The sequence below is a fragment of the Triturus cristatus genome, chromosome 6 (genome assembly GCF_964204655.1).
Source record: "Triturus cristatus chromosome 6, aTriCri1.1, whole genome shotgun sequence".
In the NCBI taxonomy this organism is placed as follows: Eukaryota; Metazoa; Chordata; class Amphibia; order Caudata; family Salamandridae; genus Triturus; species Triturus cristatus.
This window is the reverse complement of record NC_140589.1, coordinates 1,834,754,801-1,834,781,492: the sequence shown is the minus strand read 5'-3', so window position 1 is coordinate 1,834,781,492 and position 26,692 is coordinate 1,834,754,801. Positions and strand designations below refer to the sequence as shown.

The 26,692-nt window shown below is 43.0% G+C and overlaps 1 protein-coding gene across 6 annotated transcripts in view; it reads right to left on the bottom strand.

The window, feature by feature from the left end:
* KHK (ketohexokinase) overlaps positions 1–26,692 on the bottom strand; it is an 88,017-nt gene that overhangs the window by 23,247 nt on the left and 38,078 nt on the right. For 2 of the 6 annotated variants that reach the window (XM_085613254.1, XM_085613253.1), the window contains exons 2-4: positions 25,579–25,763; positions 19,791–19,907; positions 3,336–3,470 (exon numbers count right to left, since the gene is read on the bottom strand). In XM_085613254.1, the coding sequence (XP_085469380.1) occupies positions 3,336–3,470; positions 19,791–19,907; positions 25,579–25,691 (365 nt within the window). In that variant the 5' untranslated portion in view covers positions 25,692–25,763. Of the gene's footprint in view, positions 1–2,595; positions 2,731–3,335; positions 3,471–19,790; positions 19,908–25,578; positions 25,909–26,692 lie in introns of those variants that run through there. The other 4 variants (XM_085613256.1, XM_085613250.1, XM_085613251.1 and 1 more) reach the window with 4 other exon arrangements.

Genomic DNA, 26,692 nt, shown 5'->3' with positions numbered 1-26,692 from the left:
AAGAAACACTAATAAGAAGTGTGTTCGAAGAATCATCTGGATTACGGCAGATTATTTTTGATCTATTATCAGAGCTTGTCCAGCTTATACTTTGTGAACACAGCCCCCCCGTGGTGACCATTGGTAGCTGCTCTGTTTTACGGGGGGCAGAATGACAGTACACGGAATCAAACAATTCAGCTTTGTTTTTCAGAGTCTAGGCGGTGCAATTTTCTTTTTTTGGGGGGGTGGGGGTAACAGATATTTCCTTTGTATTAAATACCAAATATCCGGAACCCTAAAAAGACTTTAGAATCTGAGGACCCTTGTTAGGTTGCTTTAATCAGTGAACATTTGGGATTCCAATATTTTTCAAAGATGTGCCCAAAATGTTAGCATACTCTTTTTCAAACATATGTATTAGCATTAGCCAGGGAAAGAAAGGCTTCAAACTATGTCCAATTAACGAAGGAACTCCTCAAACCAAGAGAAACGATAAAGGTATGACTTTTATCCAGTAGGCTTCATCTGGTAAAATAGGATGCCCCAAAATATACCCCTGGTTATTGGAGATGTGCAACCCCTACCACATAAATCCATACAAGTGCCTCTAAAATGTGAACAATGAAGAGCTTGCTGAAGACCGGTGTCACTTAATGATCAACATAGAATTTGACTCTACACCACCACAATCTGCCACTGCTCTGTTTTTCAAGTCCTCTTCTTGGTTACAAGCAATACATGACCTGCATCTGTCATCAGCATTTTCACTCTCTGCATCCCACATCCCAAAACATCTGAGTCTCTCACTAGCCCTCAATGCACAGGGTCCTTGTCAGAGTATTTAAGCTCCCTGCTCCTTTTCATTACAACCCTGCCTCTCCACACCAAAGAACATTGCCCTTCCTTCAAGAGCTCAATAAAGTCTACAAGGCCCACAAGTAGATCATTTCATCTCTTACAGGTTAGTGTTGCCCCATTGCTTAACTCTTGGGCACCCCCAGCAACATGGTAAATCTTAGCTTGGTCCTTTCAGCACAACATTAATAAGATTTGCTTAAGCAAAGTTTGCACCATCTTCCAATCCCCATCACCTCACCTACCTGTACCTCCTCCGCCTTGCGGAAACTCTATCTTATACCACATAAATAAATATGAAATTCCAAATAACTACCTCTATTAATAGATAAAGTTCTTCACAACCAATGCCTGTATCGTGTAATAAATAACTTGTTATCACGGCATAGACACCGGCCCTTTTTGTGAGGCTAGAGGCCAACCATACGTAGACCATCAGAGTTCCAGGTTATCAATTTCCTTACTCTATTTTAAAATCTTCAAAATGTAGCTATTACATTTCTTTCACCCAAAAGGGACAATCTAAATAGACACGTGCAATTAACAAACCACGCCAAGCCGGTCAAACACGCAAGAAGAATTTTCAAGGACCACTTGCAAAACTGAAAGCATCATAAGATACGGACCCATTGTATTTAGATCTAGAGCCAGTGGAAGCGATCTTCGCTAGATCAAATGCAGTTTTATGTGTAGAAGCGTTTTTCAGGTTTTGCTTCACTTATGACAAGACTTGCAAGAAGCAAGCACTTTCAGGAACATAGCATACACGGTTACATACGCTTTTTTTTAAAGTAACTTTCTTGTTTGAAAGGGATATACTAAATTTTAAAACATGCCCTAGAGCTCGTTAATGATGATATGATGGTTAGTTTCACATATAACATAATTATAATATATGATTTTGCTGCTGATGTGTAATGAGTTAATAAATGTATTTTACATGATCGCGCAAAGTGAACTGAGGGAGAAAAGGAAATGTTCTAAAGACCTTACACACAACAAACGCTTTTATGGATATAGACTCACTATATCGCCCGACCACATCACCTGATCTTGAATTGTCAAAGGTAAATAACATAAAATAGAATAATGTAATAGTTATTCAATACACATAGGGCAACGTAACTTACATTAAGAAAGGAGTCAGAGCTTTCTCTCAAGATGATGTAATGACAGGTGCTGTAGTGAAGGAGATGACGTGGCAGGGGATGAAGTAACAGGTTTTAAGGCTGGAACACAGAACTACTATTGAGTACCTTCAGTCCAAACAACCCTGTTGCATTTTTTAACACACAGTAAAGTCCAAATGCCTCCACGATACAACGTAAAGCGAAAAAGGTGAGGATTTGAAAAGTCCAAACTAGTGGTAATCTAGCTGACCTTTGTTGTCCATTTTGAGATACATTTTTAAAATATTTTATGTGCTGGGAAAGCCGGATTGAAGTTATCGTATTGAGTCACTGAAGCCTTCAATACAGAGGTAAAGAAGACCTAAAGTGGTCGGCGATGTGCACAAGTGCAATCATTCCTATACTCCGGCCCTCGTCCGGGGAGAGCTGGGCTTCCATCCAATGAAAGACTAGCATCTGCTAAGTATAGGCATTAGAGTCAGCACTGATTGAGTCAACTGTCTGTTCCTGGTTTCTGGGGTGTCTCCAGGCTGGCACTAATAGGAATCAGCGATAGAGAATTGAATTAGTAGTGGAGTATTATGATTTAGATGTGATTGGCTGTTTGGATTTCCCAGTGGGATCTTACGTGTCATACAGCGTGACCGTCCGCGAACCGTTCGCCATGTTCACAATGCAACAAGCAGATGGCGTATCCCCCTGGCTCTGCCACGCCACATTTGATGCATCCACACCCCTTCTCTGAAAGTCCATCACGATATAACTTTGGTAAAGGTGCGGGAGGAATAACAGGAAGGGAAAATAGGCATTACTGTGAGGGAAACCAGATTAGCTGCTTAGGGGAGGGAGTTGCTCAGGAGATGGAAGAAAGGAGAAATGGGTGGAACAGCACATTACTAGAGTATGAAACACCGTCAAGGACGCTGGCATCAGCCACCTGCTCCTTAACTCATGTCATACTGTACACTCAAGACGTCACATTTATAGAATAGTCCTGCTTTACAATAGAATTACGCATTATAGAACTTACCTGTGTTACAACCCACCTGTTAACGCTGCTCCCACGCAATCACGACCATGCAGTCAGTTGTTCTACAATGCAGAGATTCTCTCTACACACTGAGATTTAGGAAAAAGGGTGAGAAGGATAACACAGCTAGACTCTTTCGGCAAAAATCAAAGCAGTATGTTGACCTTTCATTTAGTTCTACAGACTTTTGGGAAACTTGACACCAATGTTTGCTCCTTCTTTATAGATCTCCAACTCAGACATGTCATGAAGTGGACCCTGACCATAACAGCTCTGCTCACCACAGAACATGTAAGCATGCGTATGATCTCAGCACAGGCCCATTTACCTTTACACACCTGTTCATATGAAGAATGGTGCGGCTACCGTTGGTTGTGTTGCAGATGACTATGGAGGCTGGGAAGGAGCATCCGGCGTGGGTGGTCACATGACTGGTATCAATTTTGTAGCTTTCCAGGCTGTCCAATACAAAACTGTCGGAGGTGTCACAGAGAAGGGGGAGGAGAGGGTTTCATCAATTCATAACCAAAGTTGAAAACACTGTCACTTGCAGGAAGAGAGAGTCTGAGAAAAGAGAATATGGAGTTGGGATGATCAAGGCAGAGAAAATAAAAGGAAGACATGGGTGATGCAGTGCATGCTGGTGTGGTGAGAACTGAGAGGCATGCTGGGTGTCCTCAGTGACGCATCAGAATATTAAGGCATGCTGGGTTTATAAAATGGTGACGTGCAGTAAATGCTGGGAATTGATCGGAATAGTGATAATGCAGGTGTGCATGCTGGGACTTCAAGAGAATAGTGACATAATACAAGGGCAAGCTGAGAATGTGCAGAAATAGTGACATGTTGCACAAGCATGCTGAAAATCCTCAGGTCTATTGACACAATAAAGGAGCAGGCAGGAAAAGCAGGGAATGCAAAGGGATAGGAGATAAGAGATTCAAACTGGGAATCCACTGGAAAGCGAGAAAAGGCCACAGACTATCCAGAGCAAAATAAACAAAGGCGATCGGGAGACTAGAGAGGCTTGCTGGAAACCCATAGGCATGTGAAGATCAGATGTATGCGGTGAATCCAAAAGGTATGGAGGCAATACAGATATTGACTGGAAATCCAGAGGGCCACTAGAGTGACGGTGCATCTAGGCATCGGTCTGGAAACTGAAATAAAGGCAGTGCAGCCACATGTAAAGATAATGCTGAGACAATCTGGAAATCTACTGTGACGGGAGATAACGAGAAAGACTACTTACCAGTAACTTGGCCACCCTTAGAGGAAACAAACCTTTCCTATCAATTTATGGGAAAACTGATTTCAATCATCCATAACGTTGTGCCCGCTTTTCTTTCGACACTGCAAAAGGATGCTTGGGTAGATATGGAGGCACCGGTAAATTGAGACAGCGAATTGGACTAGGAGGAATCAGTCACTTTTAAGAAAATTGTTTTAAATGCAGTCTACGTTGCCTATTCTTCATGTATGCAAGCGGATTTCAAAGAGACCTCAAAGATAGACACAGCAAGCAGGAGAGCGCACAGATGATCCTCCACAAACTTTGTTAAGTGTTGTTTAAAACTTTAATAAAGTGGCTTCAGAAGTCTGTCCGAATTAAATAAAATTGTTAAATCGCAGCGAAGTGATGTGTAAAGCAGAGATATGCCAGTAATCGACTTAGTAACCTAAGATGGAAGTGGCAGTCTTTAGCTTCTTTTGAAATCCGGGGTTCCAACGATGGGTCGACGTCTAGAATCACGCCAAGCTGTCTGATTACAGGTGACTAGGGGCAGGAACCTTGCCAGGGTTACATCCCAAACATGTGACTGCACCAGGGTGAAAAGAATTCCTGCCCGATTGAGCTTGAAATGGCTATTGGGGATTCAATGCCTGACCACTGTAAGATTGGAATCGGTGTCTGTCTGATGTGATCCCTGCTTGGTTTGTAGGCCTAGGACCAGAACAGTCTCATCAATGTAAATGAAAACAGCCCCCGAAAGAGGGAAGAAAACGAAGCAAAGGCTGCGATCATTAAAAAGAATACTAAAGATGCCAGATCCTTGGGGGACTCTCCTTGCTACTGGTTACGGTGGGCACCACACTCGGTGCTACCGCTTGAAAATTAGTAGAGAGAGCCTCTAATAAATCCCATGCGTGACAATCATTAAAAAAGACTCTCAGAATTACCAGGTGGGCCAAAGAGTAATTGCTTCCGGCTATCAGATATATCCAATATGAATGACCTGGTGACTCTTGTCCCTTCCATCCATCGAGAGCTCCTCGAAACTCTCTGAACATCTCAGGCAAGATTGGTGCTAAGACAAGGGGATAGTTGACACTTCAGAATAACTCTAGAAGCATCAAATACAATCGCATTGCCAGGGAAGGGAAGAGAAAATGTCTAATTTCTCATAGAGCCAAATAGTTTTGCATTGTCCGTGGACTGAGCTATTAATGGGCAAAATACAAACACGCTCCATGACAAATTTGCTTTCACAAAAGAGGAAGTTTTAGAAAAATTAAGAAAACTTTATTTCCATAACACCATAAAAATAAAACCGAAATTTGTTGGAACAAGGATTGTCACACAATACTTATTATTAGTCGACAATGCTTTATAAAGTCATTTGATAGGAGATTTTGACACAGACTTGTTGAAGAAAAATCAGGAAAGTTGAACAAACGCTCGAATATTTTTGAACTAGAATAGGCTCTGAACTCCAATGCCTCATAACTTAAGGAGAAAGTACGATTCAGCAAGTAATGGTAGGATACAGATTTTATACTCTTAAAAAATATGACTCAACTCGGCTCTAAAAAGGAAGGAGGACACTCTAAGAGAAGTTCCTCTGCATAGGTTGGCATATAAGAAGGTCCTACAAGTAAAGAGATAATGCCACTGGGATTTCCTCTAGTGCAGGGTTCTCCAAAGTCGGCCCTGGAGGGCCGGAAACATGCTCGATTTTTAGTCCTCCGGGATCGACTTTGGAGAACCCTGCTCTAGTGCGATTTGGAGGTAGCCAGTAGTATGGAGCCTATTATTATTTTTTTTTGTTCCACAACAAAGGCAGATCCGCATAAGCTTGCTGATAAAGAGAATGCACTGCCTTATGCTTGGAAAGAACCTGACCCTGGGGTTTTATGGAGGAGCAAAATCTGCATCTCAATGATACCGCTATCAGCGCTTCAGAGACATTTAAATGATAGTCGCGAAAACATGAGCGTATGTTTAAACAGGGGATCGACGGATGTATTCTTCTAATTGAATAGCTCTTTGGATTTCCTTGCTGACGATTGTGTTAAACAAAACACTGGAGACCAGTAAAACTCCTGTGACCGGTCTTAAGTAATCTACTCCATACTTAACCCTTTCGATGCGCATGACGGAGCGGTTCCGTCATGCGCGTCGGTTGCGCTGTGCGCATGACGGAACCGCTCCGTCATGGCCCAGCCCGCGCACCGAACCTTCAGCACAGCGCGAAAATCCGCGCCACGCTGAAGGGGTTAAAAATAAGATCAGAAGTAGTGATCCAGACTGTTACTGATCTATTTTGCTCCTAGACTCTTCAGAAAAGCATGTAGGTGAACTGTGCTTCCACATTTACCACTATGGACAGAACAATAAGCTATTTTGGAGCAACGTTTTAGATATTTTAGTTGCCAAATATGTGATGGTTAAAATGGCAAAGATCTACATGGCATTCATGAATGTGAACTTACTGTTTCACAACGTAAATCATACCAAGCTAAGGGCCATTTTAGGAAATCCGCCTTTCCCGGATGTTTTGCCTTTTGCGGGACTGTGTATTTTTGCTGGCTTTAGAACTATGTGCACCTCACCCATGCTAAATAGTAGCACTGTAACCGTGCTTCCTTCCCTTTTATCCATGGTTAAATTGGCTTATTCCCGATTGACACATTTAACCTGCATGTGAGACCCTAGCATATGGCATAAAAAGTGCACTCCGGGCCTGGAAGTTAAATGTTGCTTGTGTACTGCAGCATCTATTGTGCCATTTACAGTAAACATGGCTTCAGGCCTGCCTGGCATAGCCTGACAGTAGCAGTGTAAACCTGAAGTGTGACCTGTGAAAAGAAAACCTTTCGATAGGTAAAATCTTCCATCATAAACATTATTAAGTCACTCCTATGTCGGTCTTGTAGACCACAAGCAGGATGCATTGTATTTAAAAGTGGGACTTTTAGAAAATTCATGTTAGCATGTCCCTATAGTGACAAGGCCCTAAAAGATATTTTCACTGTGGCAGGCCTAGCTGCTCTATTTAGAAAACCAAAGTGCAGATTACAATACTAATACTGATAACTCGGGAAAAGGACCAGCTAGAATAATAATTAAACAAATATTTTAAATAGTTATTAAGAAAATCCAATTTAGTAGCAGTGTTGGATTTTTTATAAACACTAAGAGAATGTAACTTTTAAAGATTTACCATTTACCGGTCTAAAATTGTCAGAAGGCCAATTAGCACACGCTTCTGCCAACTACCAACCCAGTGTTGAAGCCTTGAATAGGTGTGAAATAGGTGTGATATGCCGCCAAGAAGAAAAAAATAAACTAACTTGAATGGGCATTTATGATTGCTCTGAACTCTACACAATATTCAGAGTGGGGGCTGTGGGCATCATGTGACAAGACTGTCAAATCCTGCTTGAGGGGTCTTTTGAGTCGATGTCATGCTTGCTGCACCCTTGAAAGGGAGAGAACGGGATGCCAAGACAATTCTTGTGGATCCTCCATCTGGGGTCTGATCGACCTTGCTTTCGTCTTGCCAGACTTCAATCTCTGGGTTTGTTGTGGGGACAGGGCTTCAAGCTTGATTTTAGTGTTAGATGTGGGAAGACACAAGAATTACTATAGTGCACTCCCCACACACACACACACACACACACACACACTCGCAGTCCTCAGAGCCCATGTTTAGCGTGGCGGAACACTTTCACCATCTTAAAAATGCCCTGATTGCAGGGCATTTTGGGCCTGTTTTCAGTAAGGCAAGTAGGAACTAATGAAACATTTGCTAAGGTTGGCCCCAGGAACTTTTACCTCATTGGTTAGTGAGTGCCCAGGAGTCACCTTCACCCACTAGCTGGTGCTAGACATTCATGTGACAACTCCACGCTCTCACTTCAGAACACTTTCTGGACCTGTGGAAGATCAGAAGAAGACTGGACCTCCTATGAGAGACATGAGTGGAGGTCTGAAGGACTAGACCTGTTCCCTTTTATACACTGGGGTAAAGAAGTGGAGGCAGACCCTGGCGGTAAGGGACAGTAAAGAACACCAAATGTCCCCCTCACCATGGGAGTCTTCAAAAAGAAAACTCAACTTCTGGATTCTCTTTTTATGAAGAAAAAAAAAATAGGAGAACAGTTTGGTGCAGGGAGCCCTGAACCAAACTGCAAAAAGCATCGTCAGGAATCGCTGTGTCGATGGTTCCTGGCGATGCTTTAGGAAATGACTGTGTGCTTAGCAGTCATTTCTAATTCTGGCAGACGATACCTTCTTCAGGGCGACAAAGTAATTTACACTGTCACCCTGGTGAAGAAATGGGCCCCTTCGCCAGAATTTAAATCTGGTCCCAAGTCAGAAGAAAATGTTTTTAACCGGGACGATCCCGGTCGGTGAAAAGGACCTGCGCTCCATCGCGGTCTGTCTGAAACTCTGCCTAGATCCTGGTCTACTGCAACCATAGGCTATCATTGATGCTTAGTGCTTTTAGGCGCCATTTCCACTTAAATCTTTAAAAATTCAATCTTTGAATCTCCTTATTAGCTTTTTGTCATTTTGCTTATTAAATGTTACTCTGTTTTTCTACTTCGGTTTAGGATTTGTATTGTTTGGCATTTCGACTTTAATACTGCTTTGTTACTCCATAAATACTTTGCACATTGGCCTAAGTAAAGATTGTCTGCTTTGTGCCATGGTTACCAGAGGGTTGAGCCCGGGTAATTTAGTCACTTTTAGGGTTCAACCTGACAATGGAATAATCCAACAGCCATGATGAGGGAGAAAGGGTTACAGTTTGTCTTTATTAGGACAATCCGAAGTCTGTATAGTCACCAATATCTCACTCATATATGCAGACATACGTCATTGCTGGGGAAAAGTTGGATAGACTAGTTCTAAAGGTTTATATAGTCATGGTCCCACCCCAATTCCTTTATGGGGCTGAATTATTATATCGGAGTGGTAGATGTGACTGGGATGTCGAGGAAGGAAAAGCCCTGAAAAACGTATTTTCGCTGCCTAAGACCTCAATGGTGCAGGCAGCGAGGCTCGAAACAGTCATTACTTCATGGAGCATAACAGTCTGTACGGCCCTAGTAAGATTTTGGCAGCCTCAGGGATCTGAAGAGGATAATAAAGTCTCCCAATGGTGCAGAAATGAGATCTTGAAGAGTGATTTATCATGGGCCAAAGGGGGTTAGAGACTGCATTATTAAAGCATTGTATTCTATTTCTCAGCACATTTTTGTAAGTATACAAATTCTTCTTTTGTTCTTCTACCCGATTCACTAAATTTACCATGGATTTCCTGTATGTGTAGGAGACCGCAGGAGTCTCAGCCAATATTCATGTGCTTTATTTCCGGATATGAAATTGTGTTTTGCAAGAACCCACATAAAGGTCTCTCATCATCTTGCTAAATTAATTCTCCAATTGATCCAGTTGTTATTTTGTAGAGTTCAGGACAACTGCAATAGTCTGAAAATCAAAGCCGCCATGTTGACTTCTTCAGAATTTGCCACTGCCATTGCTTTGGCAAGTAGCGGTTAACTACGGTATCCATCTCCTATTGCCAACTTTAGATTCAATTGATAATACGTTTATTAGGTGCTGCTTTTTATTTAGAAGACTAGTTCATAAAACCCTTCCTGTCTCTCCAAAGTAATGTCCAAAATATGTGAGTGTCAGGATTCAGCATCAATCATGGCATAGTCCTAGGGCGCGTGTGGAGACTCACAGAGAGCTGTTCCTGACAGGAGATTTTACTGAGGGCTGAGACAGTGGAGGCTGTGTAAACTGTTATTGCCTGGCGGCATCTACCACACACACACACAACAGGTGGGCTGAGACAAATGATCTTCTGCACATGCAGTCACCATATTGGGAAGAGAAAAGGGATGAAATAACATGTTGGTCAGAAGCCATCTTGCTTTGGGATATCCTTCATGGGGAACGCTGTGCTTTACTGCAACATGCACATGTTCTGCTTCCTTTGATGGTCTCCCTGTCAGGTGATGTTGAGTAAAGACAGTAAAAAAGGCCACAAGGACAATCACTATTTGCATGACAAAACTGTGAGTTGGTATGTTTTCCTTGCTTGTTATAAAGTTTGCACTATGCCTCCCTGCATTGTGCACCTTACATGTTTTTGCCATTGCCACAGTTCCCTTCATTAGTTGACTTGCTGGTGCTTTGCCTACTCTGTCCGCCCTCTCTGTCCCAATTTCTATTTTCTGCAGAATCCCGGTTCATTTTTGAAGTCTTCAGAGCACCTCCTGTGCCCACTGTCCTTTGGGGAGCGAGTGTACCATTAGTTTACTCTATGCTGCAATCTGAACCAATATATTCCCTATTAGTTAGGTATTCTCTGCTCCAGTCTTCCCAGTGTTTGAAATCATCTGTGAGATGTACATTAGACCCAGCAGATTGCCCTTCTTACCATGTTTTGTTCTCCCAAGCTCCCTGTGAATCAACACAGTGTCCAACACTTTGCTCGCCATTGGGTTCTTGAGGAGATTGTGGGTCGAGCTGTGGTTCTGGTTCGTATACGTTGCTTGTGCAAATCTTATGATCCTAATTCCTGTAGAACTCATGTCAGTGGAGGGGTGTGGCCTCTCACAGTTCATTCACATACTATAATATTAGAGCCAGCTCATGGGTGCTATAAACGTTGTTAAACTTCCCATCCACAGGGAAGATTCTATCTTAAAGGTAATAATGCATTATGCTATCAGAGCAGCAGGATCTAAATTAGGCAGAAAGAAACAGACAAACATTGAATGCTGATGAGGGTCTTTAACAGATGTTATGCACCCTCTGCCCCTCTACTGGTCTGCATGGACCTTGAAAGATTCCATTATTCTGGAATCAACTAGCAGTAGGTGTTTCAGAATATTGTTGCTTGTATTCCACTTTTTAAATTAATTAAGGCTGAATTTTCAAGCAGTCACTAGTACTAATTTCTTGCGGTTTTTGTGTCTATGCTTATTGGTGTGCAAGGACCGTACAGTCTGTTACCATGTTAGCATCTTGGTTAGGATTTGAAAGTATTTTTTTGCTTCCTGGAAGTTGGTACAGATCCTCAGTAAGTAAAGCTCCGTAGCTGAAAAAAGTGATGTGCCCTGAAGTCACTGGACCAAGCTACAGCTAATTGTGCCTTTTCGGTTTCTATAATGTCTTTAATTGTGGTGTTCTACTTTTAAAAACGTGTTATTGGTACAATCTACCTGCCTCCATTTGGTCTTCCCCATACACACATTCTGTTTTTTACAGTCCTAAAAGTAGCCATATGCTCTTTGTCATAATTTCATCCTTTACCATTTATTTTTTATTTCTTTAATTCTTTCAAGTGAGTCTAAATGGATATTAAAACATACTGCCTATTACATTTAATAGATATAATGCCACACAAGGTACATATTTGTGTCTCAATACAAAAAAAACAAGAATCATCATAGACAGCAAACAACAATCCATGCAAACTAAATAGGAGTACAAAACATTATTATAATATCAATCAGATTCAAGTGCTATCGCCCTTATCCTTAGATCAAGCTTGGGTATGCTGGATAACAAGTGGGGGTGGTCATGGATGTCAACCGCCAACAACAGGTCTAGTAACATCAATAGAGCATGGTCTTCTTGACATATGTCCTTTATTGGTGACTGTACCCCCCAGTGAACCCTTTTCCACTCTTCTATTTAAATGAAATACAACAAGTCAGCATGGGACACAGTGAAAAGAGCAAATAACAAAAGGTACCTGACACAAGTGAAAATCATAGATGGGTAACACATGTAGGATGCTTAGAATCGGGTTCACTGCGCACACTCTTTCAATGAACCTCAAAGCACTAGAAATTTGAAATAGTGCCGACTGCTGGGATATTGGACACAGAGGCCCTCCTCTTGATGGACATTTGCATTAATCTAAATCTTACACTGCTTACGTTATTATTTAATTTCATGGAACTCACGGCATGTCTTACTGTAAGGCTGAAGCAAACAGAACTGCAGCTGCAACAGTTAAATGATAATGTACACAGCTGATCAGAAATGCCACTGACTTTGTCTCCAAACTATGTGACATGGGAGCGTACTGCATTATCTACTGGTCAAAGTGGCTGAAGATCGATCTCGAGTGGACATGTATTAGGATTTTGACAAAATCTGTGTTCATACAGTTTCCATTTGAGTCTTAAGTCATCAAAATGCAGGGGTTTCCCAATAGTTGGCACATAAGTTATGTTTTATTGCATCACACTGGTGTGTTGGTACAATTTCCAGGAGTTTGGAGATACTCATGTGCACATTGGTCTTATCAGCCTCTATAAGGGACAGCTGGCTGTGTTGGGTATTAGTAAAAGGCACAGGAGAAAATGTCCTTCCTGGGATGTGATGGGTGGAGACCTTTTAAGGGTCATTGTTGAGAGTTAAACAAGAGTTTGGAAATGTTGGAATGACTGTCTACACTGCATGCATTTGCCTTTTGGTAAACTGTTCTAATCTGGACAGGTTCGCTTTTACATCTAGACTAATCTGTCAAGCATGTTAACTGGTTGAAAAGAGTGGATGGCAATAGGACAATTATTCATTAATATTGCATACAGCAAGCATTGTTTTTGGTTGATGTGATGTATGTGATGTCGACGTTGGAACCATACTTCATCAAGAAAACTGTAAAAACAAGATCACTGGCTTGTACGGTGGGAGTGCACGCCATCTGAAGGAACCCCGCTTCTGAACCCTACCATTTTCAGCCCTGGCTACTCACTCATCTGCAGTATGAGACTGGAAGCAGCCAAGAAGGGAAGACACTGTGGTTAATGGAGAAAGTCTGGTGGTTGGAAGGGGTGTTGAGAGCAGATACCACTAGAAGTACGGACTTCGGATGTGGAGGCCGCCAGTGAGCCATGCACACAAGGCAGGAGTTGACAACAGGTTTAAGGGGTCAGATACCTCCTGCCATTTATGATTCGTAACTTACACATGAAATTAGCTGTAAATGAGTATGGAAAACACTCAAACAATTTTACTGATCAAGAGTTTGAAAATCTGTGTTTTCAAAATAAATTGTTATTTTTCAAACAATATTCTGGAATCAAAATGATCATATTTAACTGTGAGGACGTTCAGCACATGCAGCTATGCAAACAGTTACTTGTGAAGTATGCAATGTAGAACTGGCAGGAGCCAGGGCAGTGATTTAAGAAGATGTCTAGTGTGGCTCCATTTCTGACTCCTCTTATTTCCCTAGGTGACAATAATCAGTGTCATCAAGTCTGTATATGAATGGTGCTAGTAATCCTACAAGGAGAACTTATCCTCATCATGCTGGGAAATCCACACCAACCAATAACCATATGACATGAGAGCGCGTTCAAGCGGGAGAGCATTGACAGACTTTCTATAAGAGAAGGAAGCGGTTTACCTGCAAGGACTAAAGCAATGGGTTCCTAAGTTTGCAAAGCAACTCCAGTATCAACGTGCTAGTTGTGAAACCTCATACCACTATATGTGGCAGAAGTAGTATTTTGAATTGTAGCCCTTTCTGTAACATATGCCACATAGGTCTGCTCAGCGCAGGCGCGCACCTTCCTCTACAGACATTTTGGATAGCTTTCATTCAATAGTATTAAGCTTGAAGGCTCTTTTTGGTGGTACCAAACACCAGAGAGTTGCAGTAATCCCTGTTCAAACCCCCAACGACCCTTGCGATTGTTTGCGTCCAGCAGGAAACAGTGGGTTCTCTAACAAGTATTTGTAATCCTCCCAAGCAAGTGGTAGGACTTGGATATTGGCAGAGTACCATTCACCTATTTGGTCATGGATATTTTTAAAGGGAAAAATGAAGAGAGACCATACCTTGCCCAAGGGTGAGATATGAGTGTTGGATATTTTCATCGTAATCCCTCAATTCTTTCATTTACTTTGTGATGTCCTCAGTAGTAATTCAGTCTTATTTTAATTGAGACTGGACCACTGATGGCTTACACGTTTGGTTTTTCTTGATTATGTACTTAATACATTTTTACTCAGTCTACAGTCCTCTTCAGTATCATCAGCATAATTATAAAACCGGACCCCTTAAGGCTGGGAGGGGGACCGACCGACCAGTTTGTCAGGGCCGGTTTCGGTTCCGAGTCCGGCCCTGGGAGAGTTGATGACGCAGGAAGATATATCTAATAAATTAGCGATGATAAACAAAAGCCCTTGGTGGATTCCATAACTCCTTAATTCTGGCAGAGATGACAAGGGAAACCGTCATCTCTGCCAGAATTAAGGAGTTATGGAATGGGGGGAAAAAAAGCACACTGGTGACGGCCTTTTCACAAGACAGTTAATAAGCTCAACACCTGGTCTGACACCACACCAGCTTCTTGATTCAGTGTAGAAAGAAGGATGCCCAGGGGGGCAAAACACAGTCAGGCTCTGCAACCAAAGGAATGATCCGAGTCTACTTTATGGTCTTCTTTTGCGGTATTTTGTAGCGCGAGTCTGGCCCAAGGGCATCAGAGTGTTTTACAACAGACCACACTATAGTACACAGATTTAAGTACGCTGTAAAATTAATAAGGCACACAATAGTTACTGTAAATCCCTGTAGTAGTCTTTCTAAATATATTTTTGACTAGCAACTGCCTAAGCAGAACAGTGACTCACAGAAGACAGTTTGCTGAAGCTCAAGAATCAAAAATAGTTAAGATTTATTTCTTTGGGAAACATATTTTGGCTTCCTTCTTGACAGATTTACTCTAGAGTTACTCCATTATTGTATACCACACAAAAAGAGTGTTTTAAATAATAATCTATAATTTCCCTGAACTTAAACAAACTAGAGTGACATCTCTTTGACACATCAGAATGTCCTTCGCAATGGATAGAGTGTAAGTGGTGCCTTATATACACTTTAAAGATCTCCTTGGTGTGGTGTACATTTTTCCTCACCTTTTTACTTCTACACAACCACAACAATGATTTGCGTCACCTATTAGCAGTCCGAATATACTTACTTTGAAACTTATGAAACAGCTGGGAATAAAATGTTTAGTACTGCCTTATTTCATGAGTTTTTTATTGCTGTTTATTTAACTAATGACATTTTGAATAAGTAGAACACTTGTAGAAACCTCTGCACAATGGAACTGCAAATGCAAGAATTATGAACATCTAAAGTTAAACTTGAAGGTAGCAGATTTAGTACCAGACGATTTGTATGTATGATACTAAGTGCCTAATTTAGATGTTGGCGGATGGGTTACTCTGTCCCAACGGTGACGGATATCCCGACCACCGAAATATAAATCGCATAGGATATAATGGGATGTTCAGGTACACGCAGCTAATGAAATAGCATCATGGGTAGGAAGCAAGCACGCGGAGGATTGCCGCTGTAGAAGGTGGCAAACTCACACAACTTATCTTATCTTAGAAGCACTTATAGAGCGCATGGCTGCCGGTAGGCGTCTCAGCGCTAAGTACGCATCTAAATGACAAAAACATTAGTGGTAGAAACAGTCAAACAACCATGTTTTCAGGGGTTTGCGAAAATGGAGTCTCAGGTTATTTGTCCGAAGGGTGAAGGGTAAAGAATTCCATAACTTTGCAACATTGCATCTAAATGACCGACCTCCACTTGTCACTTTTTAATGGAGGGGACCACTGCAAGTCGGGAGTTAGTAGACCACAGATTTCTAGTACGGGGTATAGGGAGAAATTGGAATTTGAGCAATCAAAGGGCCTTTGTCCAACAATACCCTGTGAGCTATACCAAGGGATTTGAATGTGACACTTTTGGCCACCGGGAGTCAATGAACGGACAGAAGAGCTTGCTGGGCTGACTCATGTCTGGGAACCTTACAGAGCAGCCGAGCTACTGAATTCTGTACCACCTGCAGTTTCCTTACAATAGATTAGGGGCTTTTAGATACAGGGAATCTTTGTAGTCAAGACGCGATAAAATCAATGCCTGGTCTATTATTTTGGAGGATGGGGAGCAGAATTTTCCTGAGATTCCTAAGGATGATGCCATAACATGTTGCAGCTAGTTTTGTTGCCTGGGTATCCATGATCAGTGATTTGTCTAACAAGAAACCTAGACTTTTTATGGCCTACTTGGGATAGGGGCGAGTGCCCAGAAGGCTTTGCCATCCCAGGCCAGCTGAGAGTTCGGGGAATTCCCGAAAAGCATGTGTTCGGTCTTGTCTCCATTTAATTTCAGGGCAGAGTTGTTCATCCACTTGGCCACGTCTTCTAAACATGGGCCTAATGCTGGGGAGCAGGGATCCTGCTTGTGAGACAGGGCAAAAACCAATTGCGCAATGGCTGCATAGGAGATTATAGAAATACCAACTGACAGAACGATATCGGCCAAAGGACGCATATATAAATTGAACACCATTGGACTTATTGAGGAGCCCTGGGGAACTCCACTGTTCAATGAGAGGGTGTCTGAGGTATAACATCCCTCAAAGACTTGAAAGGTCCTGTTCATAAGAAAAGATTGGAGCCAGGAGAGGGCATGTCCCGTAACTCCCAAGTTACGAATTCGATTAATAGGAGTGCCATGACTGACAGCATCAAATGCTGCACTGAGCTCGAGGAGGACAATGGCAACTGATCCTCCTCGATCCTGCAGCATTTTAGCCTCCTCAACAACTGCCAGGAGTGCAGGCTCTGTACCGTGTTTCGGTCTAAACCCAGTTTGGGCTGTTGTGTTTCGATTTAGATACCCGTGTATCGGTTTCCCTGAATCATGTCCTTATATAGGCACAACTCGCTTTGCCCTTATTTAGGCATAGAATCCCAGCCCTTATTTAGGCATGAGCCATGCTAACCAAATACAGGCATGGCCACCTACGTCCGTCCATCCCACGTCACAACGAGTTCTTAGAAACCAGACCCTTAAGCCGAACGGGACTTTCCCTAGCTAAGATTATTGATTTTTCCAAGAACTCATCTATTATGCATTCCTTAGGGGTTCATCCATGACGTCTTCCTCTGCCCGACTTTACGCCAATGCTAGCATTCCTAAGTACCTTCCAAGTATAAATATACCTTCCTCTACCATGGCAAAACACGGCATGACACGGCGGTTACACAGCACGACTTGACTGCACAGTTCGCCACGGCAAGTTCGGAAGAGACCCTATCCCAGCCTAACGCACTGACCAGACGCTGTCATCCCTGCTCGCAGAGAATCCAACTTCCAGTGTTCTGACTCCCTTCGCGGGGTGTTAGAGTTTGAGACCCGAATAGAGATTCCCACCTCGCTCATTCTAAAGGTATGGAGCCGACTAGAACCTAGAGGGACTCTTGGCATACTGAACTCATACTAAACTTAGTATATATCATACTATAGAAAACAGCACCTACTTTTACCTCGCACCACACTTAGGTTAGATACACCAGGGTAGGACTATTTAGAAGCATCAGACGAGTATTCACATTTTAGCCTGTGTTATTTATGTATGTATATATGAATATGTCATGGCTAAAAGACAATGCTTTTGCAGTATTATTTCTTCTTACCGCTTACGCTGTGCGTATTATATTTTGCCTTCTGTCTAATGATCGTAACAGCTCATATCTCTTACACGAGAAACAAGACTGTTCAATAAACCCTTTTATTGAAACGCCAGTCTTTTCTATTTCTGTGTAACTTTGGAGAAACTAAGCATGCACGATTGACTGAGTGAAGCTGTTATCTATTGTTTCCACGATTCTGAGACGCGTTCCGATTCTAAGGGAAACAAAGTTGTCATGTTTATGCGGTTGTCAGAAACAAATCCCTTCTTGTTCATTCGAGAAGTTTCTAGTGACCTCTGAGTTAGCTGGCACACACAAGTAATTAAGTTTAATGTACTCGATAGGAGCATACTGACCTTAGTCCTATGCAAAAACTATAGTGTATATTATTTCAATACGCAGAGCCTATAAGGGAAACAGGAACTACACTACAGGGTAGGGTGGAGAATGTTGTGGGCCTCTAGATACTCTGAGAGGTGCTTGTTAACATGGCTCTCGAGGACTTTGCTTAGTCCATGCAGCCGAGAGATGTGCCAATAATTCCCTGGGTCAAAATTAGTTTTTTTGAGGAGGGCCTTCACCATGGCATGTTTAAAAGATATTGATGTGATTCCTTCGGCTAAAAAGATTTCAAAATGCTGAGTAGGAGAGGCAGGATCTGATCCAAAACTTTTGGAAAGATGACCGGGTGGTCAGGGTCCAGCAGAGAAGCAGACATTGAAAGTTTCTCTGAAGTCATATCTGGAAAGGTACTAAAGGTAGTATTAAGGACTGGTTGCCCATCACTATTAACCACGGGTTTAGAATCTGGTTTAGATGGGGAAAAGGTAAGATAGATATAGTTGATTTTTTTCTGGAAGACTTTGCGATATTGTTGCAGCGGGAAGCTGATGATATTGGGCAGATCTAAGAGGGTTTTAACAATCCAAAATATTTCTCTAGGTGCATTTGAGGCCAAGTTTATTTTTTCATCATAGTATGTTCACTTAGCCATATTAATAGCACAATGGTAGGTTCTAGTGATCTCCCTATATTTAGCTTTACCCATTTCTGAATAGTCTTTCCTCCATATCCTTTCTTACACAATTTTCTTGGAGTCCTGAGATGAGGGGTATACAAGGGGCTGATTTCGATTTAGTATACACGGTTTAAATTTTTATAGCAATTATTTGATACAGGGATTGATTGATCCAGTGCGATAACTCGCTGCAGGCTCGATTAGGATCTGGATTGAGTTCCGGCCTGGTTGTGTTAACAATATTACAGTATAGTGTATGTTGGTAAGGATGTTCTATGACTATCTGAATGTCTAACAAAATCCAACATGTTAAGAGATACAAATTTATGACATATTAGTTCATTATTTCATGTCTGACCAGAGAAAGAAAGATTTAAGCACAAATTGTTTCTTAGTTGCGGATTGGAAAGACTACCAGCTTCGGCAAGGCTGATAGATGCACGGTATGCTTTTTAAGGAGAAATCTGGGGTTTAACAAACCAAATTGAATAAGGCGTCTAAACTAGTCTACTGTTTCTTAGACTACTATTAAGGCCCTAAGCTCCCATGCCTTGGCTGACTTTGCCTTCACCCAGTAAGACAGTGTATGCGGTAAGACATAGCAATAAAAGTGTGATCGTATTCTGAACTGAGCTAGTGATATAGAAAGGACCTGTGGTTGCCTCAGAAGACTTTCTAAACAACTGCCATGGAGACACTACCCTTAGCGTGCATACACTCAAGGTCAGATGAGGTGCTTTATATCCTCCAAGATATGACGGCTAAGTCATGCTTCAGTCTGGACTTGTACTCTAGGAATTGAAGAGCCCTGAGGGATTTGGGTGTCACCACAAAGAGCTCTTGCATGGTTATAGATTGCATGTAGAACAGTTTGATTCTAGCATCTCTTGCTCCACTTCTCAGAACCATTTCAGGGAACAGCTCGAGAATGTGCTGACGAGATGTTGGTGTTGTAGGTGCATTATTAATTTTTAGATGCCAGTCAAAATAATACTTCCTACTTACTTTGCGATGTGTCCAGGAGCCAGCGAGCCCATAAAAGCACAGGGTGCCCCCAAGAGGGACAAGACGGTGCAGGAGTTGGAGGCATTGCCTCCCCGCTGCCAGCGCTGAGACAAACACCTGTGGGAGTTCACCAGGGGAGATGTTAATTCTCTTGTTAAGGATGGAATGGCAATCAACTAGCAGCAAACCTTTCATGGATCCCCAGATTAGGATTTTTTGTCAATTTCCAACATTATTACAGACCATTTTAAAAGTACTATATCATCAATTAATAAGTGAAAGTAGCAGAAGGCGATTGTCAAATGTGGTAAAGAAAGGCAAGATGGCTCAGTGAGTTAAGCAGTCACTTCGGGCACCTGCGCATGAGCACAAGGACACACGTTCAAATACAATCAGGATCAGATGAACCTTCCTTCTTTCTGAAGTCAATACATTGAGTACCTTAATATTGGCTAATATTAAAAAGCTCTTACTTAACACAAGAAAACTCTTACATGGTTGGCCCACTATCTTGGTTCACGCTTCACCAGACTGAACCTCTCCTGGAGCTGAAACCACACCAGACTGAACCTCTCCTGGAGCTGAAACCACCCATCTGTCTCCGTTGTGCTTGGTGAGGGGGCACTAGCGACACTGAAATAGGGGTGATGGTAAACCTTATCATGTACCCTCAATCTAGCAAACTCTAGAACTTCCATAGCAACTATAGACAACACGTGGAGCACCACCCTCTGGGCTTCAAATTCATGTTCACTAAGCAAGAAAGATAGAATGCATAAAATTGCAGCAGCGTAGCACAATTAAGGAAGACATGAAGAACTTTTGACCCAAAAACCTATCATACTCTGATCAAACAGTCCAAAGATGAATGCGGTCATCTGCTCAGAGGAACTTATGCCCATCAGCACTCCCAAGTAACATTCCGAATCATGTTCCAAAGGGAGGTACAATTCTGACAAAGAGCTGGAGAACTGCAAGAACTTGTAATGAAGACCTATAATTCTCTGCAATAACCAGTGAGTTCCTAGTAGGAGTTATAGAAACCTTCCAATCCAGCGCAGCTTAAACGTTGACCTACTGAAGTTGGATCTTTCCACTCTTTCCCTAGTGACCCAAGTAAACCAAGGAGCTCTGGCTGCATTTGCTTGCCTTTATATTAAAAATTACTCTCCAAAGAATCAGACAATTTCTCCAGGGGGCGGAAAAGCTGGTATTTTCAACTGGAAGTGCAGAGTATTATGGTGTCCAGGTAGATAACAAAGATACTTTCCTGTAGAATCACAACACTGTTCGACCCTCTTGGAAGAGGTGGGGTGTTTATTTACCCAAATAACATAACATGCTAATTGTGTGGTGACTGTAATTTTCTACCAGGTACCAGGGGTAAGGGCAATTTGACAGTGATGACTGTTTCATTTAAATGTGTCTAGGAACTGTATTATCCATAACTTGCCCATCAACTCGTTCTTTTTGGAATAGGGTGAGCCATGGTCTTGATTTCATCAAAGTACAATAATGCACACAGGTGACAACGCTGGGCTCAGCGAGAGCAGACATAAAAACAGTCTTACAACTACTATTTTGCATTCTTCCTGATGGACAGGTGTCATCCTTGAATCTTCCTTGCAGTGGGGGGGGAGGGGGGAGGGGGGGAAAGAGGCCTCACTGTACTGGTCAGCTTACTCTGTTATGATCAGAGCCTATACCTACCCTGCAGTGGTATTGCTTTATCCTGTTCACAGGAAACCCCATGTGTGGCACCCAGCCAACAGACATGCCAACCTAACAGTAAACGTTGCTGATCTTTTTAGGTCTTGCCTAGGCAGCGCTTGTGTGGTCTCTTCGAGGCATGGGTATCCATGCTGTAGGCATGCTGTATGGACTTGAAGCTCCGCCCAAATTTTTAATTGGCTCCTGTCACTTTCCTTTGTAAACTGTGGCTTTTCATTGGTCAATAGGCTTAGTAGTCCCTCCTTAGTACCGCCTTGTCTCATCTTGTAACCTCCCATGAGGACACCCCTGTTACATGTATTTTTACTCAGTAGGCTTTAGTTGCAGCCTCTGAGCACTAGTTTCTTAAATAGGTTCGTCCTGCCTGCAACACAGGCAGGACACGCTCTCCCTCAACTTTTTTTTAAAAATCATTTAGCCAGCGTTATATGCTGGCCAAACGCAGTTGCATGCCTTTTTTTTCTCTGTTTATTTATTTTTAATAGTGGCCCCATTTTTTTTAAATCCATTAAAGGCGACCATCTGACTATACCAGTCATTCTTCAGTTCAAGGCAGGCTCCAAAGTTGTCCTTTGCTGTATTCAACAGCTGAGCCATCTTCTGTCTCAGCCACAACACATACTCCAACTTATCATGTGAAGCAAACCCTGGGCTACCCTCCGAGCCTTTCTTCACCAGCCTGACCATGTATTTCGTGCCCATGCAAAGGTTTAGTGCTGATTCCGTCTCAAGGATTGCTCCAAACCACCTGCCATGTTCTTGAAACATTTTGATGAAAGGCTACATTAGGATACTGGTTTGGGATAGAAAGAGTTCGAGAAGTTTTATGGTACTTCTATCTCATCCCAGTTCACCCTTTATGTTAGACGACTCGATGTTACTTGCCCGGTCGGAAACTGCCTCTGTTGGAAATTCAATCTGGGAAGAGAACCAATAGGAACTCCACTCACTACAGGGCCATAGTGCCTCCCCAGCGGCCCTGCTTTGTGTTTGTGCTTACATGGTTCATACCACCAAAATGGACTTCAGGCTGATAGGAAGTTCGAGGCAACTGATAATGTCCATATCTACCTTACTCAAACACAACCCCAATTACTGACAGGGTTACCAGGGCAGTCTCAGTCTGCTCTCCAGACTTGCAACTTACCTACCTATTTGGATAGTCCAGCAAAACATCTCAATTTTTATGCCCATGCCAGACCGGAATAAATTAGCAAAAAGCTGATCCTTGGACTTCTTGAGCCTGCGGTGACAACTGCATTAGAACATTCCGGTGGTACGGTCAGCATCTTAGCCTCTTAATGGTTTACGATCCCAGTTTCAAGTCCGAGAGCTTGCAGTAAAGCAACCCATCCATGACAACTCTGAAGCCTTCTGTTGCTCGACTTGGCGACTAAGACACTCTCTCTGTAGCTTTTACAAACGCCCCTCCTCAAGGATCCCAAAACGATGGCAACTACTCTAGCTCTGCCTGGCTATCTAGTTGTACTACCTAATCACAGACATGCATGTCAGACTCCCCCTGTGATAGTCCACGGTCTACTCTACAACGCGAGCTGGGGCCGTGAAGCTCTAGGCAGGGCAGGTTATCCTCCAGCCCCTGCTTGTGGACCTGTGCAGAGCTCAGGAGACATGAGCAGCAATGGAGCCTGGCCATAGATCTGCCCTGGCTCAGGGTATGTGCATATAATACGCATCCCGCAATATTCAGTGTTTTCTCTGTTCCCCCTATTTGTTTTCCTATCACTTCAGTTGAGAAAGTTATGGATCAGGTTGAGAACATTGTATTACTGTGACCCTGTGATAGGGCATGGAACTCGGATCCCTATGCCAGCGATTCAGCTATGACTGGACCCTACCAAAGCCTGAGAGTGGGAGAGAACAGCATCCACCAGACCAAAAGCACTTGCATCCCTCCATAACAGTCCATACTGGGGCATGTGTTAGGCTCACCTCAACTTTCTTAAACTTGATGCTTACATGTACATTTAAAGCCCTGCGACACAAGGACAGGCTGGTGTATAAGGGGACAGCACAGGGACGATCGCTCCTCAAATAAGACTTCATTCACTGACATCTCCTACAGTGCCTCTGCCCAGATTGTTGGCATTCTTGTTTCTGAAAACACTGGGTTCTCAGGTCACGGCTGCAATGTTAGGGCTAAGTACTTTCTAGGGTGCTCACAGTTCTAGCCTCAAGGGTCCTAGTGATACAGTGTTCTAAACCTGAGCTATAACTTTCTCAACTGAAGTTCAGATAGCTTCGTCTTCAGTGGTCAAAAGACAAGATTGTGGGTAAAAGAAGTAAAACCAATACCCAGTCACGGTGGGTTCCACCAATAAAAAACATATGTGGCTGCCCAGTTGATTCAAAAGACGTCGCCTGGGATGGTCCAAGCAGGAAACAAAGAGGGGGAACAGAGAAAACACTGAATATTCCGGGATGCGTATTGTATGCACATATCCGGAGCCAGAGCAGATCTATGGCCAGGCCCCATTGCTGCACATGTCTCCTGAGCTCTGTACAAGTCCACAAGAAGGGGCTGAAGGATAACCAGCCCGGCTTAGCGTTTCAGGGGCCCAGGTCGCGCTGTAGAGTAGACTGTGGACTATGTCATTTAGGTGCCCAGAGAAAAGGTTAACGGCAGTGTTTCATTTCAGAGGTTAATGCTGGTGTACTTAAGAGACCATTAGACAGGTATGATGAGAACAAAGACAAGGAGCAATGCAAATTGACCACACGGTCGCTAAAACCACGGCGTCAGAAGTTACATCTGTAGGGTATGAGACTAGGTATAAAGTCTGACACTGTTGTCTTGGACACATGTGTTTACCGCATAATGTGGTCACTTAGCCCACTGAGCACTTTTGCATTTGTTTTCATAATGTTGTTGTATAATATGTTTCTTGAGTATACTGGAATTATGCTGAAATGAAGCGGCATAACTGAAATTTACATGGCTCTTCTCTGGTTTCTTATCGTCAACTGTCTATGTGGTCTACTAAATAAAACAGCATTAATGACTGAAATTGCCAGAGAAAAGCACTCCCACAAAGGGGAAAGAGGATCTCTGAAAATACAGGCAGGGCAGCACCAGGGCACTGTAAAGACAAGCCAGAGTGGCTTTCACTAACATCTATGGGCCTTCTTTGTGGGCCACCGTCTCCTTCTACGAGGAACCTAACTGTACTTATCCCACGAAATACACATCTCTCGCCGTCACCCTGCACGCGGAAGAGAAGTGAGGCAGATAATACAGGCTGACCAGAATTTACCATTTGGGCCAGAAGGTTCCTCACCCAGGAAAGCCAGGAAAAAGGCTTCTCCTCTAGAAATCTAATGGCCGCAGCCAACAACCACCATATACCGACTGCGTATTCTATGGATGCGCCCCAAAGTCTACAGAGCACCCACGGAAACCATGTGAGGCACCTAACAGGGGGCTTGAGAGTTAAGTCCAGTAAACAGGCAAGCTAGAGAGTTTGGCAAAATTATAAAAACATACAGACTGGATGGCACCGTTCACAAAGCCCTGAGGGGCTTTTGGCTCTAAATAATAACATTTCTTTGACATCAGAAAGCTCCCCTTCAAACATCATGAGATTGTTCTGAGACAAATGCACTGTTTGACACTCACTAGCATTTGCAGAACAGTCCGGGGGGTGGAGGGGGGGGGGGGTGGAGGGGGGAGCGCACTGCAAAGAGGTCCGTAAACCCTACAACGAATTGACTATCGTTATTGGCATGATCGCAATTCCTGCAGCCCCTGCCTGCCAGGCCCGTGGCCCACCCCCTACAGTCCCCTACTTTTTAACTCCACTCCCCGTCCCACTACTTTTCACACTCAAGCACCACTACCTTTTCTATTGTCCCCTCATCCAAATCCTGTCATGCTGGCCACAGTCTTGCTTCTGGTGAGATAAAATAAGTACTAATTAGTTTTTAAGGTCCAAGAGGCTATTCAGTTTGTGCTGAGCTTTGTATCAATGGACAATAATGAAATAATTCCATGTGGTGATGACGTCACGTAGGCAGGTAGATAAAAGCTGAGGGGTACCTGGTGTCGGTGTCTTCTTCCGGGTATTTATCCACCACGCTGATGACGTCGAGGCAGACGAGCCCAATGCAGAGGATCCGCTTCTCCCCCATGCTGCCCTCTCCGGGTGACATTGGGGTGCTGCAGGCGAGGGGTGGGCGTCAGTGTCCCCCCGCGCGCTCCGTAGATCTGGTGCCTTCTAGAACCTAAAGACAGGAAGGCCAGGACATCAGTCTGGGGCTCCTCACAACCTCTGCCTGCCCCGCCTGGCGCAGCGGACTCTGGAACCTGGCGGAGCTGCACTCTGACCCCTCCATTAACTCTCACCCACTCGGGCATAATGTGGCATGTGCTGAGTGTGCAGCTCGGGGCCGCGCGGCTCGTGCACGCCTCTCATTAATCTTACAATAAGAGACACCTTCTTCTTTAGTACAGTAAGCTTTAGATTCGCACTAGAGCACCTCTCTTTTTCCTGCTTTCTTCTTTTTCTTTTTCCAAAACTTTCATCCCTGTATTATGCTTTCCTTCTTGTGAAGGGAAGGAGTGGGAAAGGGAAACACATGTATTTATATGTATAATTATTGATATCATGTAATTAATTTAAGACTGTTCATGAAATGTATGTTCTAGAACCATATTTGTGCAAGATGTATTTTTGTTTCTGCTCTTTGAATATTCAAGAAGATATATATATTTTTAATGTTTTATTTATCATGTGACTGAAAAATTACAAACATAATAACCAAAAATTAGGGCTAAATGCAAACAATAAAAATATACATCACAGAACAAAATATTGTCAGCAGTTATTCCATTCACATAAATCAAAAACAAACACTAAAATCAATTCAAAATTAACCATAACAGAAATAAAGGAGGGTAATGTACGACCCCCCATAGCTGGTAAGTATCCTATACAAAGTCGCATGTGGAAGGCCGTGCCCATCAATTACAGTCTGACGCTGACAAGAATCAACAGTACGACAGTGATTGGTTGATGCGGTCCGTCCTGAGTTGCGATATAGTTATTATACAAACTCCAAAAGTTTTTCGGGCGACTTCTAGGTGGGAGCAGTTCGCTGTAGGCCTCCGTTTGTGTATTACAGAATTCCATACCTCTAGACCACCGGGAAAG